This window comes from Carlito syrichta, unplaced genomic scaffold (assembly GCF_000164805.1).
Source record: "Carlito syrichta isolate Samal-C Ts95f unplaced genomic scaffold, Tarsius_syrichta-2.0.1 Scaffold127977, whole genome shotgun sequence".
Taxonomy (NCBI): Eukaryota; Metazoa; Chordata; class Mammalia; order Primates; family Tarsiidae; genus Carlito; species Carlito syrichta.
Genome location: NW_007072073.1, coordinates 52,169 through 65,118, shown reverse-complemented (window position 1 = coordinate 65,118; position 12,950 = coordinate 52,169). Strand labels below are relative to the sequence as shown.

The 12,950-nt window shown below is 41.1% G+C and overlaps 1 protein-coding gene across 1 annotated transcript in view; it reads left to right on the top strand.

Moving 5' to 3' along the window:
• SCAF4 (SR-related CTD associated factor 4) overlaps nucleotides 1-12,950 on the top strand; it is a 40,861-nt gene that overhangs the window by 26,730 nt on the left and 1,181 nt on the right. Inside the window, exon 20 of the mRNA XM_021707952.1 lies at nucleotides 12,759-12,947. Within this exon, the coding sequence (XP_021563627.1) occupies nucleotides 12,759-12,947 (189 nt within the window). The remainder of the gene's footprint in view (nucleotides 1-12,758; nucleotides 12,948-12,950) is intronic.

Here is a 12,950-nt window from a genome sequence, read left to right as displayed (position 1 = left end):
GACTGGGAACCTTACCATCTTTGGATCTACTTTGTTATGTACCCCCCATATTAAGATGTTTGCACAAGAATCAGAGAATTTGAATTGGATAGCATTTTCTGATCAATCCCTTCTCTCCACATTACCACAAAATGATTATGAATTCACTTCGAAATGAAATTTCCTTGTCTAGGATCCATAGATATTAGGCCACTTGAGACTGTACAAAATTGTATGTGTTTTTGCTTTTTTCTGGGCTTAGTAAATTTATTGAATGAGTGAAGAGATTTCATGATCTCCAAGAGTTTAGTAACCACTGCTTTTAAACAACCCTAAAGAGTAGTAAGTAGCCTGCCTCCAATTTAACATTTAGTTCTTGAAGACCCTGCTTTTTTAATTTTTTTATCACTGCTGAACATATGATTTAACCTCTGCATCCAACATGTGAAACAAAACACATATCAGAAGGTGGTAAGCTTGGAAAAACAAACTTAGTTAGCTTAAGCACTGTTAGAAAAATAATTAAATTCCCAGTGTTTCTTTGCTTTTATCATCATCTTCTCCCCACTAGATGGACCCATGAGAGAGGGGACATTTGTTACATGAGTAAGGGCAGATGACTGGGTGGTTTTCAATGCAGGGCTGTTCATATTTTACCTCTGATGATTAACTTTGTCCATAACTTTTAAAGCAAAACTTAAAAATTGAAGATTATTCCAAATCCAGAAAAGCTTAAAATTTGACAAGGTTAAAGTAACAGTTTTATTAAAATAAGCACTTTTAACTGAAATGCAGTAGTTTAGTCCCAATCATGAGAAAGAAAGCCTTCCATGTGCCTTCAGTCAGCATTCTTGAAGAGATTATCACAAGTTTTGACCTTTTAGATAGATGTGATTTTTTTTTAATGTGTATGCAAATAAGGGGGGATTCATCCAAAGACTAACTGCAATTACATCATTTTGATAAAGGAATACAGTCAGTCAGTCACAGTGCAATACTATAGCTTCTGTAATTACGTTGGGGTAGCCAACTGATAGAATGCTAGAACTAAGATGTTTTCAGATTTCCTTTTGGTGCTCTAATATTTTCTTTTAATAAAAAGAAATATTATGCTGACCAGAAAACCTTAAGTCTAAAACCGATACTAAACTTTAGTTTCCTCATCTGTAAAGGAGAATAAAAATGATACACCGGGATGTTGTGATGATTCAATGGACTAACATATATATATATACACACACACATACATATATATATACACACATATATGTGTGTGTGTGTGTGTATATATATATATCTCTCTCTCTCTCTCTCTCTCTCACCTGACACAGCCTGCAGTTAGGCACTTAGTGAACGGTGGGTACTGACTACGGGTAAGAAATGTCATAGATGATATTTAGAATAGAACACCAAGAGAAATATATTTTTCAGTTATAAAATCATATTTTAGCTGTGATTCATTTTAAACTGTTGTGTTTGTTACCAGGCAGAGGAAGCAAACCTTTTAGGAAAAAAATGTATCTTGACATAGTTGCTGCAGGTATTTTCAAGGTAGATTAAACCAGATCATAAGTTCACCCATATTAAAGTTTCGTCAGTTGATTTACCAAGATACTGGGTTAGTTATAGAAGTATTTCATTTAAATAGCACAACTTGATAACTATAATTTTTCCATTGAGTGAGTCTTGACTGAGTTCTTGGATCTGAATTTGTGAAGTGTGGCAATATTTAAAGTAGTAGGGTCCAAACAGTTGTTCAACAGATCTCCAAAAATTTTGTATTGACACCTAATTATACTGGGAAGAGGTGATAGGGTACCTTAAGGATAGTTAGATGTAAATAATTTTCTGTATCATCAGTCTTAAAGTGTAGATGTTAGTTTAGGGGTAATGAGCTGGATTTAGGTGGTCCACACTATTTAATTTGGAGGGAACTAAACCTCCATCTTTTATATACTTTGATTATTTTAATAATACTGATTATTTGACAATATAAAATTACTTGATGCACAATAATAATTAATTATTACTTGATTTTCAAGAAATCTCATATAGCAAAACAGCTAGAATGGTGGTGGTTTCATAAAATCTAAAGATAACATTCTACAGTTGTCACTTAGGAAAGGAATATGAAAGATGATAGTGATTCAGTTCATTCTCTTTACTGTATAAGTGTCTGTGTTTCCTTTTCAAAAACTTTTGTATGACATGTATCTCTACTATGATGTACAGCCTATATTTATTAAAAAGTTCATTGTAAATGTAAAGTTTGGGTTACTTTGGTGTTCAGAACAATAAAAAAAATACACAAAAAATGTTTGTTTGTGTTACCTATCTCTACTGTGTTACCAGTATTTCCAAAATATCTTTTTAAACAAAAATTATTGCAGGTTGAATTCATTTTTTTTATAGAAAATTAAAGCCTCCTCTTGAAATATATATTTATTTGCCAATTAGCAATATGAAGAGATCTCTCTCCCCAGCTTTTTGTCATACTACTGTAGACGTTGGTAAAGTTTCTAAATGAGAAACAGATATTTGTAAGACCACTACATGTAGTTTTTGTGCTAAAGGTTTTAAAGCAAGAGTCATAAAACACCCATAAACTGAGTTGCTAGGCAGTAGTGTGATGACACACATCAGTCCCAGCATGGCCTCAGTAAGCATTTCATTTGATGATCCTAGTTTTGGACACCTCAAGAAATTGTGTGGACAGAATTGGTTTGTGAATTATATTTAAACAAATGTGTTTGTTTTTATGCAGTAGTTAATTGACTCCTGAAACTCCCTAGAAGATGCATAATCATATCAGCAATTTCAATAATTGCTTTAAAGTTGGTACTTGGTTTTGGTAACTTCACTTAGCTTTGGATATCTCTGCCCAGTCTCTGTCTAGAAATTATGGAGTTTTTTTGTAGCTCATAATTTTTAGTAACATTTAGTTTAGAACAGTAGAGCCCCAATCTACTAGGAGTAATGCACTAGTTTCCCACTAGCACTAAAAGAAAGCCTGAGGGAAACTTCTAGAACTAGAGTTTTAAAAATACTAATATACCTAATTTTTGAAAAGCAATTTTTACATTTCAGTATTTGTTATTATTTTGAATTTTGCTATAGTTACTATATGGTTACATTAAATTATAAGCTAGAGGGTTATACCAGGTATTTGATTTGGTACCCCAAAAGCCTGTTGACTTTATCCTGTACTCTTAAGTATTGCATTATGGTATCCCACTAGTTTTACATAGCAGAAATGGTTCTGAAATACAAATCACAGTACCTTCAACTCGGTATATTACATTGTTCAGTGGATACAGTAGATAATTCAAAATAGATTAGTTGGCAACAAATACTTGCCTTGGATATGAATTTATGCATGAATATGCTATATTTTCTAATAAGCTGAATGAAGCATTTCAAACAAAACATAGGGAAAGACTTGCGCAAAAACTTGAGACTTCTTTTTACATTTCCTCCATGTCCCCCTGGGGTTCCTAGGCTGCTGTTGAATGCTAGCCTGAAGAGTGTCTTAAATTTCAGTCTCTTGAAGGGACATCTTGAGGAACGTGGGAGGAGCAGAAACTAGGCTCTAGATTTATTTTGGTAGACAAAAATATTGCTGTGAAGAATTTCAGGTAAGACTTTTTTTCCTGGTGTGTAGGGAAAGTGACCATAGAGAACCTATTGTACATTGTTTTGCCAAAAAAAAAAAAAAAAAAGGAGTCATTTGAAAAAGATAATGAGCCTCTGATTTCACTTGAAATTGTTTTTATGTATTAGATGTTGTCAAAACATAATGTACCCTTATGCTAAAAATAGATGAAAGACATTTCCGTATACTTGCATTATATATTACAGAAACCCATTTCTCTTAAGCATCTTTTGCTGACGTCGCAAGCATGATTTTTTTTCCATGATCTTATTTAATGCAGTCTGAAATATGCTTTTTCTCATTCTTTGAAAACTGGCTCCGTATTCTTTCATTCTTTTCAGTTTTAGAACATAGTGCCTACTGTAAGAATCACCTGGGAGTGTGCAAAATAAATTTACCTAAATGTTATTAATTGGTGAATCTAGGCAAAGGAAATACACATGTTGGTTGTACTGTTGTTTCAATTTTCTGCAGGTCTGAAATCCAAAAGGAAAATACTTGCTGATTAAAAAAAAAAAATACCCAGGGCTGTCTGCCTAGGGATCCTCGAGCATTGGTGGAAGAGATGGGTGGTTGATGGCTCTTTTCCTCCGTGTGGTAAAATTTCATTTTAAGTTGATGCAGAATGCCACGGTGACAGTCATTCTGCTGGTGTCAAGTCAAAAAAGGAGGAACTGCAACTAGGAGCAGGAAAGGAAGTTGAAAGAAAAATGCAGCTTTTCTCAAAGTTCAAGTCCTCTTGGGTTTATGCTGGAAAGATTCCCACCTCCCTGAGAGAAAACCTGGACCTTATAGCCTCTGTCCTTATCCCCCTGAGAGGTATCTTCTCCTGATGAATTTGTTCATCACCTCTGCAACCATTACTCATATATTCAACGTACGTGTATTCCATACCTAGCACGTGCCAGTACCCTTCTAGGTACTAGAGATGCCAGAATGAACAAAACCAAACCTATTTGACTGGAGTTTAGATTCTAGTAAGGACTCAGTAAACAAATAGCTTCATGTGGAGATAATTTCTACAAAGAGAGTAAACCAGAAGACGGAGATTGAGGGTGTGACGTAGGATGTACAATTTTAACTAAAACGACCAGGGAGGGTATCTGAGGTGGTACCCAGGAGAGGAGAGCACACCGCAGGAGTACCTGAGTTGAGAGAGTGTGGCTCACTGAGGGACCACCAAGGGGCAGGGATGGCTGGAGCAGGGAGAGCAATGGGAAGAGAGTGGCAGGAGGTGACTAGTTCAGAGAAGCCTGGTGAGGGCCAGGGTGTGAGTGCAGTGGGGAGTGGAGTCGGGGTCCTGCCTTGTCACAGTCTGAGCTATGTCTTTCAGTAATTACTGTGGCTAGTAGAGAAAACATTCTTGGAGTTCTAACACGCAAGAGGGGAGATGGCTCAGATGACAATTGCAGCAGATGAGATGCGTGCTACCCTGGTCTGAGCTGGTGCATGGAGGTGACAAGTGGAGTCTCAACATATTTTGGAGATGGAGCCTTCATGATTGCCTTATTATTTAAATAGGAAATGTGAAAGAAAGGGAACCAAGAATGCCTATAGTTTGTTGTTGTTTTTTTGCCAGAGCAATTGACAGGATGTAATTGCAGTTCCTGAGGTGTGCAACCCTGTAGAGGTGGATTTAGAGAGAGGATATCAAATTAAAATATTGGCTGTTTTCACTTTGATACCCAGGTGCAGATGTCAAACAATGGGCAAAGTCTAATACAGATGTAAATTTTATTCTCTAGCAGATAATGATAACATTTAAAGCTACAGGAACCTGTGAGGTTACCTAAGGAGAGAATGTAAACAGAAGTAGTGAGAGGGCTGAGGCCAAAGTTCTTCAACATTTAAAAGTTGAGAATACGATACTGAGAGCTGCGAAGACATGTAGCTCATGTGGGAATTCTTCGGCAGTTTGTATATATTAACCATGTAAGCCTTACAAGCCTATGAGGTTAGTCCCAATTTATAGATGGGAAGACTTAAGCCTGTGGAGATGAAATCACCTTCCCGAGGTCATATAGCTACCAGTGGCTGAGCTGGAGTGGCCTTCCTCCAGTGGGAGCCTGTGCTTTTAACTACTGTTCTATACTCTTCTCTCCGGCAGAGGTTCCTACAAAGGCACAGCCAGTGGGATGGGATACAGAAGTGGACAGAGGTATTCTCGGGGCCAAGGAAAGAGAATTCCTAGAAAGGAGGTAGAGATGAACTGCCAGATGACACTGATGGTTCAAAAAAGAACACTGAGACTTGCCAACTGGAATTAGTGAGATGAAACCTCTGAATGACCTTGAGAAAAGTGATTTCGTTGGAATAATGGGTTCAAAAGCCTGATTATGTAGGGTTAAGAGAGAATGGGAAATGAAGAAATGGATACAATTATGTTTTTGAATATCTCAGGAGGTTTGCTACATAGGGCAACAATAAAATAGGGTGACACCTGAAAGGAGATGCAGGGTGAGGAAGTTTATGTTCTTGTTTCTAAAAAGTTGACCCAAACTACGGTATATTAATTCATTGGAGAATTTTGGTGCAAGAAAGAAGAGGGGAATGTATGCTAGGTTGATATGGATCTAGACTACAAATAAGGACTTTAGCCTGTGGCACACAGAGTCACAGGCTGGAGTAATGTGCATACAGGTGCAGGTAAATTGATAGATTTGGCAGTGAGTAAATGGGTGAAAAGCTTTCTAAAGGCCTTTTTTTTAAATATCAAACCAACTAGGGTAAATATAATGTAATTACATCGTGGAATATTGAAATACTTAAACATACTATGATATGGATGAACCTTAAAAAGATATGCCAACCGGGCTTGGTGACTCAGCCTGTAATCTCAGCACTTTGGAAGACCAAGGCGAGCGGATTGCCTGAGCAACTTGGTGAGACCCTGTCTCCACAAGTAAAAAAAAAAATCAGCCAGGCGTGGTATCGTGCGCCTATAGTTCCCGCTACATGGAAGGCTGAGGCGGAAGGATCGCCGGAGCCCAGCAGGTCGACGCTGGGGTGGCCGTGAGCATACCACTGCACTCCAACCTGGGTGACAGAGTGAGGTTCTGACTCAAAAAAAAATTGCCAAGTGAAAGAAGCCAGTCACAAAGGACCGCATATTGTATGATTCCATTTATATGAATCGTGAGTAGGCAAATCTGCAGAGACAGAAGATGCTGTTCTTGGTCACTTGGAGCTGGGGAGGGTGATGGGGAATGAGGAGTGGCAGCATCCATGGAGTTTTTGGGGTGATAAAATAGTCTTAAGGTTGATGGTGGTGGATACCCAGTTCTGTGAGTACTCTAAAAACCATTGAATTGTACACTTCACACAGGTGAGTTACAGGGCGTAAGTTGTACATCAAACCAGCTAAGAGTAGACAAGGTGAAGGAGAAACTTGAACATATGAAATAGATAACATGGGACATGAGACAGTGAGTGGACTAGGAAAACGTAAGGTTGTTGACCAAAATTAAGGGTGCACTTGTGGTTGTCATAAAAATTTTAAGTGAGACCACTCAGTATGCTGCAGGGTGAGCTAACCCCAGCATGTTCGGGTGCAGGGTAGGTAGAAGAGTTGCGCTTAAAACCAGTGTTGGGGGTTTTCTAGGCAAATATGCGGAAGGAGAGGTGTGGACACCGAGACAGGTAAGGTGACGCGTGAAGACATGCAGGGCAATGGGGGCATGAGCCTGGTGGGACAGAGGGTTGCTTTGGAAGGAGTTCCAGGAAGCATGGCCTGGAAGAGAAAAACGGCAACCCTAGAGCTGGGTATTTCAAACTGAGACCGCAAGTAATGAAGTCACTAGTGGCAAAGCATCCAGACCCCCTAGAGAAGGCAGCCGTGGTGGAATGGAAGACAGGGCCATTGGCAGAGGCATGAAGAGGAACTGACTCCTTGCCTTTCCAGGTGTTCCCTCTGCCCTTCTCTGTTCTACCTCATCTTCTCACCTAGCAAGTCCCTGCTTCTATCTAAAGATCCCACTTAAATTTTACATCCTCTGTGAAACCATCTGACTGATGCAGCTGGTACTCCCACAGTATTTAAGTCAGACCTTGTACATCTTGTTTTATATGTCTGCCTGACTGCATACACTCTGTGGTTCTTGGCCAGAAGCTGCCCTGTTCATTTGTGTACCTTTTGCATTCCTTATTTATGTTCTGCGATTTGAAGGTCCACATCCAACTATGAGATCATCCTTCTTTCCCCACCTCCCAGGCCACCCTTTGATGTGCTTGTCCTTTAGTTTACATAATGCCTGACATCTTTGCTGTAGATGGCAGTGGTGTCTCCCCTGTATTTTTTAATTGTGAAACAACCATTTTTTGGATCATTATAGGAAATACTAACCGTTTAGTCGTATTTTGAGATAAACTGATGCATTTTTTATATTTCCCAAATTTGAATACAGACGCTTGCGGCTGTTTTTTTGTTGTTGTTTTTTGGGGTGGGGGGTTTGCCTTTGCCATATTAGTTCTGAGCCCTATTTGTTTCACCTGTATTCTGGGGGAATCAACACCATCTCCCTTCTTCTGAGCTCTTGGCATGCATATACTCAACTTCTTAAGCCCCGGCCCCTCTGACTCTCAGTTTCACCACGTGAAATTTATCATTTGTCTCCAGAATCGACTTCTCTTCCTAAACTCCTAATCTTGTGCTGACACCTCCATTCACTTAGTCATTCAGAGCCATGTCCCTTTATTGTTTAGACCGTCAGTCCTGCCCACTAAAATGTCTTCAAGTGTTCCCCCATCTCTTGCCCCTCTCTTAGTTCATCTCAGGAGGTTGTCGCAGTCTATTCGAGGGTCTTCCGCCTCGCTTTTCTCAACAGTACTTGCCAGAAGGATCTTGCAGAACAGTGATAGGATTGTTCTTCCCTGCTAAAAACTTCCTCAGTGGTATCTGTGTCACAGGAGGTCAGTCAGATTCCAGGTCCCTTCTCATGGCATGTAGGGCCTCCAAACGGCCCTGACCTACCTGCTCAGCCTCATAGACCTCATCTTGTGGGTTTGCTCTTTTCTTCTAAGTCATTCTGTCGCAGTTCTCTGAGCAACACACATCACTGCTTCACCTTGTGAGCCTTTTTTTTTTTTTTTTTGAGTTGGAGTCCCAGACTGGAGTGCAGTGGCTGTTCCCGGCCACCACAGCCTCAACCTGCTGGGCTCCAGCTATCCTTCCGCCTCAGCCTTCCAAGTAGCTGGAACTACAGGCGCGCGCTACCACACCCGGCTGATTTTTTGATTTATTGTAGAGATGAGGTCTCACCAAGTTGCCCAGGCGGGTCTCGAACCTGCAGAGTCTTTTCGATGCTGCTGTTCCTGGAAGGAACGTCCTTCCTTATTCATTGAGATGGAATTCAGACGTTCCCTGTGATGCCCCCTCACATTCACACCAGCTTCATCAGCTTTGTCTACCTTTGTGTTGCCATGCTAGCTCCTACAGCAATTGAAATTTGGTTCTTTAAAATGAATAATTGTTTTGAATGCCCTTTTGACTTGCATAACTCACAATATTCTGCACTGGCATATGCCTAATGCCAGTTTTCCTAATAAAATTCAGCTGGCATGCCTTCCAAAGACTTCTGCCACTTGATATATTTTTAATTAAATATAACTTTTATTATAAAAGCAATACATGTTCACTACAAAGGGGGCGTAGAAACGTCAGATAATAAGAAAAAAATCCTGTGGCCTGAAGGCCATTTGGAATGATGGGAATATTCTATCTATCAAATAAATTATTAATGTGGCTCACAAAGAGTTAAAAGAAAGCCCAGCCTAGCACCTGCTTTCCAGCTTTGTTTACAAAGGAGGAGAGGGCTTGAGTGTAAAATTTTAAGCAGATCCTCCATACAGATGTCCACGTGTATGAATAGATGGGTTAGGCAATTTTTTTCCTTATTGTGCCTTTATAGATGGTGTCTGACTACTGTGAATATTAGCCCTGTTAAGCTGTATGCACCCTGAAATGCATGCTATGGATGACTTCAGAGGTGGGGTCCTGGGACTTGTATTTTATCATCATTGCCCCTTTTATCTCTTCTGTACAAAGTTGAGGTAGCCTTGTGTCCTACAGCCACTGTCAGGTTGGTGGTTGAGGAAGTCGGTCATTATGTGGAAATCAGGTATAGGGCTCTCCCAATTCTCTGCAAGAATCACTGTTTCCTATTGAAGATTCATCTCAATTAAATTATCTTGTTATAATAAGATGTTTTGAAACTTTCTCCCCCATTTTCTAGTATTTAAATTTTTGTCATGGCCACATGAACCTATAGATGTATACTTTTTTAACTGAGTAATTTTTATAGAACTGAAGTCTTGCTATGTTGCCTAGGCTGGTCTTGAGTTCCTGGGCTCCAACAGTCCTCCTGCTTTGGCCTCCCAGGATGCTGGGATTACAGGTACGAGCCACCGTACCCAGTCAGTAAACCTATAGACAACAGAGTATACTACAGTGATCTCCATAACAAACATTGGTCACCTTAGTCCAGGAAACAAACCTTTCCTAATAAAAGTTGGTGGGAAAGTGAAGTCTGACTTGTGTTAGGTGCTGTTTTCTTTTAATGATGCCTTTTTAATGATGTACATGTTGTGCTTTGAGTTGAAGTCCACAGATGTTGGGACTGTTTCCTTAAAGAATGAGAGCAAGGACATGTGCTTGTGCCGCCTGTGTGTGTGTTATGTACTTAAGTTAAACACTGACTGCAGTGAGGAATGCTTCGGTGTGCCTCTGGGTTTTATTTTGATCTGAGATGTGGCATAGGTGGTGTCCTATGCATGTTCATCGTCTGGAATTTTCCTTAAGAGGGTCTGGGAAGGGACAGTGGCATCACTTCATTTATCTGTTTTACAATGTCTGGCTTTTTACTGTGGTAATTAGCATTTCCCAACTTTACCTAAGATGTGGATGCTCAGATATTTAAATTTTTTCCAGCTCTCAGGGCTTGACTTCAAACAGTGGTGGATATTGGGGAGGCAGGAGGAGTTCATTAAGAGCTTAATTATCAGAATTAGAAAATGTTTAGTGTTAGAATGTTTATTACCTCTCTAAGTAGATGTGTTGGATAGTAACTTCAGCAGCTGTGTGAGCCAGACACTGGGCCCACTCTGTATTTTATCCCATTTTATCTCAGTAATGGCAGCTATTAGTCCTGTGCCCATTCTATCAACCAAAATGCTGAGGCGCATGTCCAGGATCATATTTCACCCAGCAATATATATTTCTTTAAGCATTTAGAAGAAGGTGTTTTGTAATTAAGTAAATACCAAAACTGGTGAGTCTTTATGTTAAAAGAATCATAGACGGGTTTACATTCATTTTCAGGCCTACTTTAGTGGTTAAGTTGGACAGAATCATAATGGATCACGTGTTGAGAGTAGCAAAAACTGGAGTAGAAGTTCTTACTTATCGTAGTGGTATTAATTACTTCTACAGAAAAGTCAGAAACTGCAGGACTTGTTTGATTCAAGTTGTAAACCTAAAACAACATAATGGTGGGGACAAAGAATGAAAATACTGAGTACTGAAGTATTGGTGTCACACAGATGTCTCTACCAGTGCTAGGTGGTGATGACCTAGAACTTGCCCGAGACCTTCCTGCAGTGCACGGTTGGAAATAGCATCTTCTGACATCTGGGACAGTTTTCCATGGTCAGAACAACTGCTTCCAGTCATGGTACTTGCCTTGTGATATATTCTTTGCAGAGAGAAAATTAAACACTTAAAAATTTGAGTCAGGGGTCAGTGGCTCAGCCTGTAATCCGAGCACTTTGAGAGGCCGAGATGAGTGGATTGCCTAAGCCTGTGGGTTCAAGACAAGCCTGGACAACTTGGCGAGACCTCGTCTCCACGATAAGTCAAAAAATTAGCTGGTAGCACCTGCCTATAGTTCTGGCTACTTGGAAGGCTGAGGCGAAAGGATCGCTGGAGTCCAGCAGGTCAACGCTGGGTGGGGTGGCTGTGAGTGTGTCACTGCACTCCAGCCTGGGTGACAGAGTGAGACTCTGACTCAAAAATTTTTTTTTGAGAGATTTGAGTACTTTTCTGCGTGATAAACCAAAACAAAGTCATTGCTACTTTCAGCTGCTTTATCAGACTTGCCACCCTTGGAAGAATGAGCAGAAGGTGAACTCCTGATCATTCAGCATTATTCAGGTCATGATGACCTAGCTGGTTAAACATTGTGCTGTGCTTCGAAAAAGAAGCTGTAAAAATAAACTTTGTGTATGGGTCTTCATTTGTCGATATTAGTGTTTAATTGATGTATATTGCATAGTAACTACATGAGGTATTTTAATAGTATGGATTAAGAGTAGCATGGAGTCAACGAGACCTTCCTCTTTACTGATTCTTCTAGGTCAGTGACCTCATTTTTTTCTTGTTATAAGTCAGATTAAAATTAAGACTTAGAGTGTGACAGGCCAGGCGCAGTGAGTGGTTCATGCCTGTAATCTCAGCACATTGGGAGGCGGAGGTGAGAGGACTGCCCGAGCGCAGGGGTTTGAGACCAACCTGGGCAACTTGGTGACACTTTATCCCTACAATAAATCAAATTATCCGAGTGTGGTGGCGCACGCTTGTAGTTGCAGCTACTTGGAAGGCTGAGGTGGAAGGATCACCTGAGCCCAGCAGGTCGAGGCTGTGATGGCTGTGAGCCTGCCACTGCACTCTATCCTGGCTGACAGCGTGAGACTCCAACTCAAAAAAAAAAGAATGTGACAATTAAGACATAGACCCGGAGTGTGACATTTCTGAGTACACCTACAGTGCCCTTCAGCTGCCTGGACAGCTGTTGATGGTGAATGCAGTCGGTCATCCGTCAGGACTTGGCACATTGTGCCGCTTATGTGTTGCGAGCGTTTGAAGTGGTGAACAGCTTCTAATGAAGATCGCAGAAGGAGCTTTTGACGGACTCTTTTCGAAAACTGGCCTTGCCGGTACAGTCTCTCCAGCTTATTTTGGCCCCTGCCTGATGCTTGCCTTTGGTGGTTGGCCCTCACGTCGGGTTTGTGGCAGGCAGGCTGGCAAGCAGCATGACACGCGAAGAAGATTCTAGGTTGAGCCGCACTCCGCTGAAGCCCCGCCGAAAACCGCGCCCTCCGTGGTGTTGACACTGACGCTTGTGTTGTTTTTCAGGCACCCAAGGAGTCGCCCCCGGCCCCGTCATCGGGCTCCAGGCGCCGTCGACCGGCCTCCTGGGCGCCCGCCCCGGCCTCATCCCGCTGCAGCGCCCCCCGGGGATGCCGCCGCCGCACCTGCCGCGATTCCCTCTGATGCCGCCTCGGCCGCTGCCGCCGCACATGATGCACCGAGGCCCGCCGCCGGGCC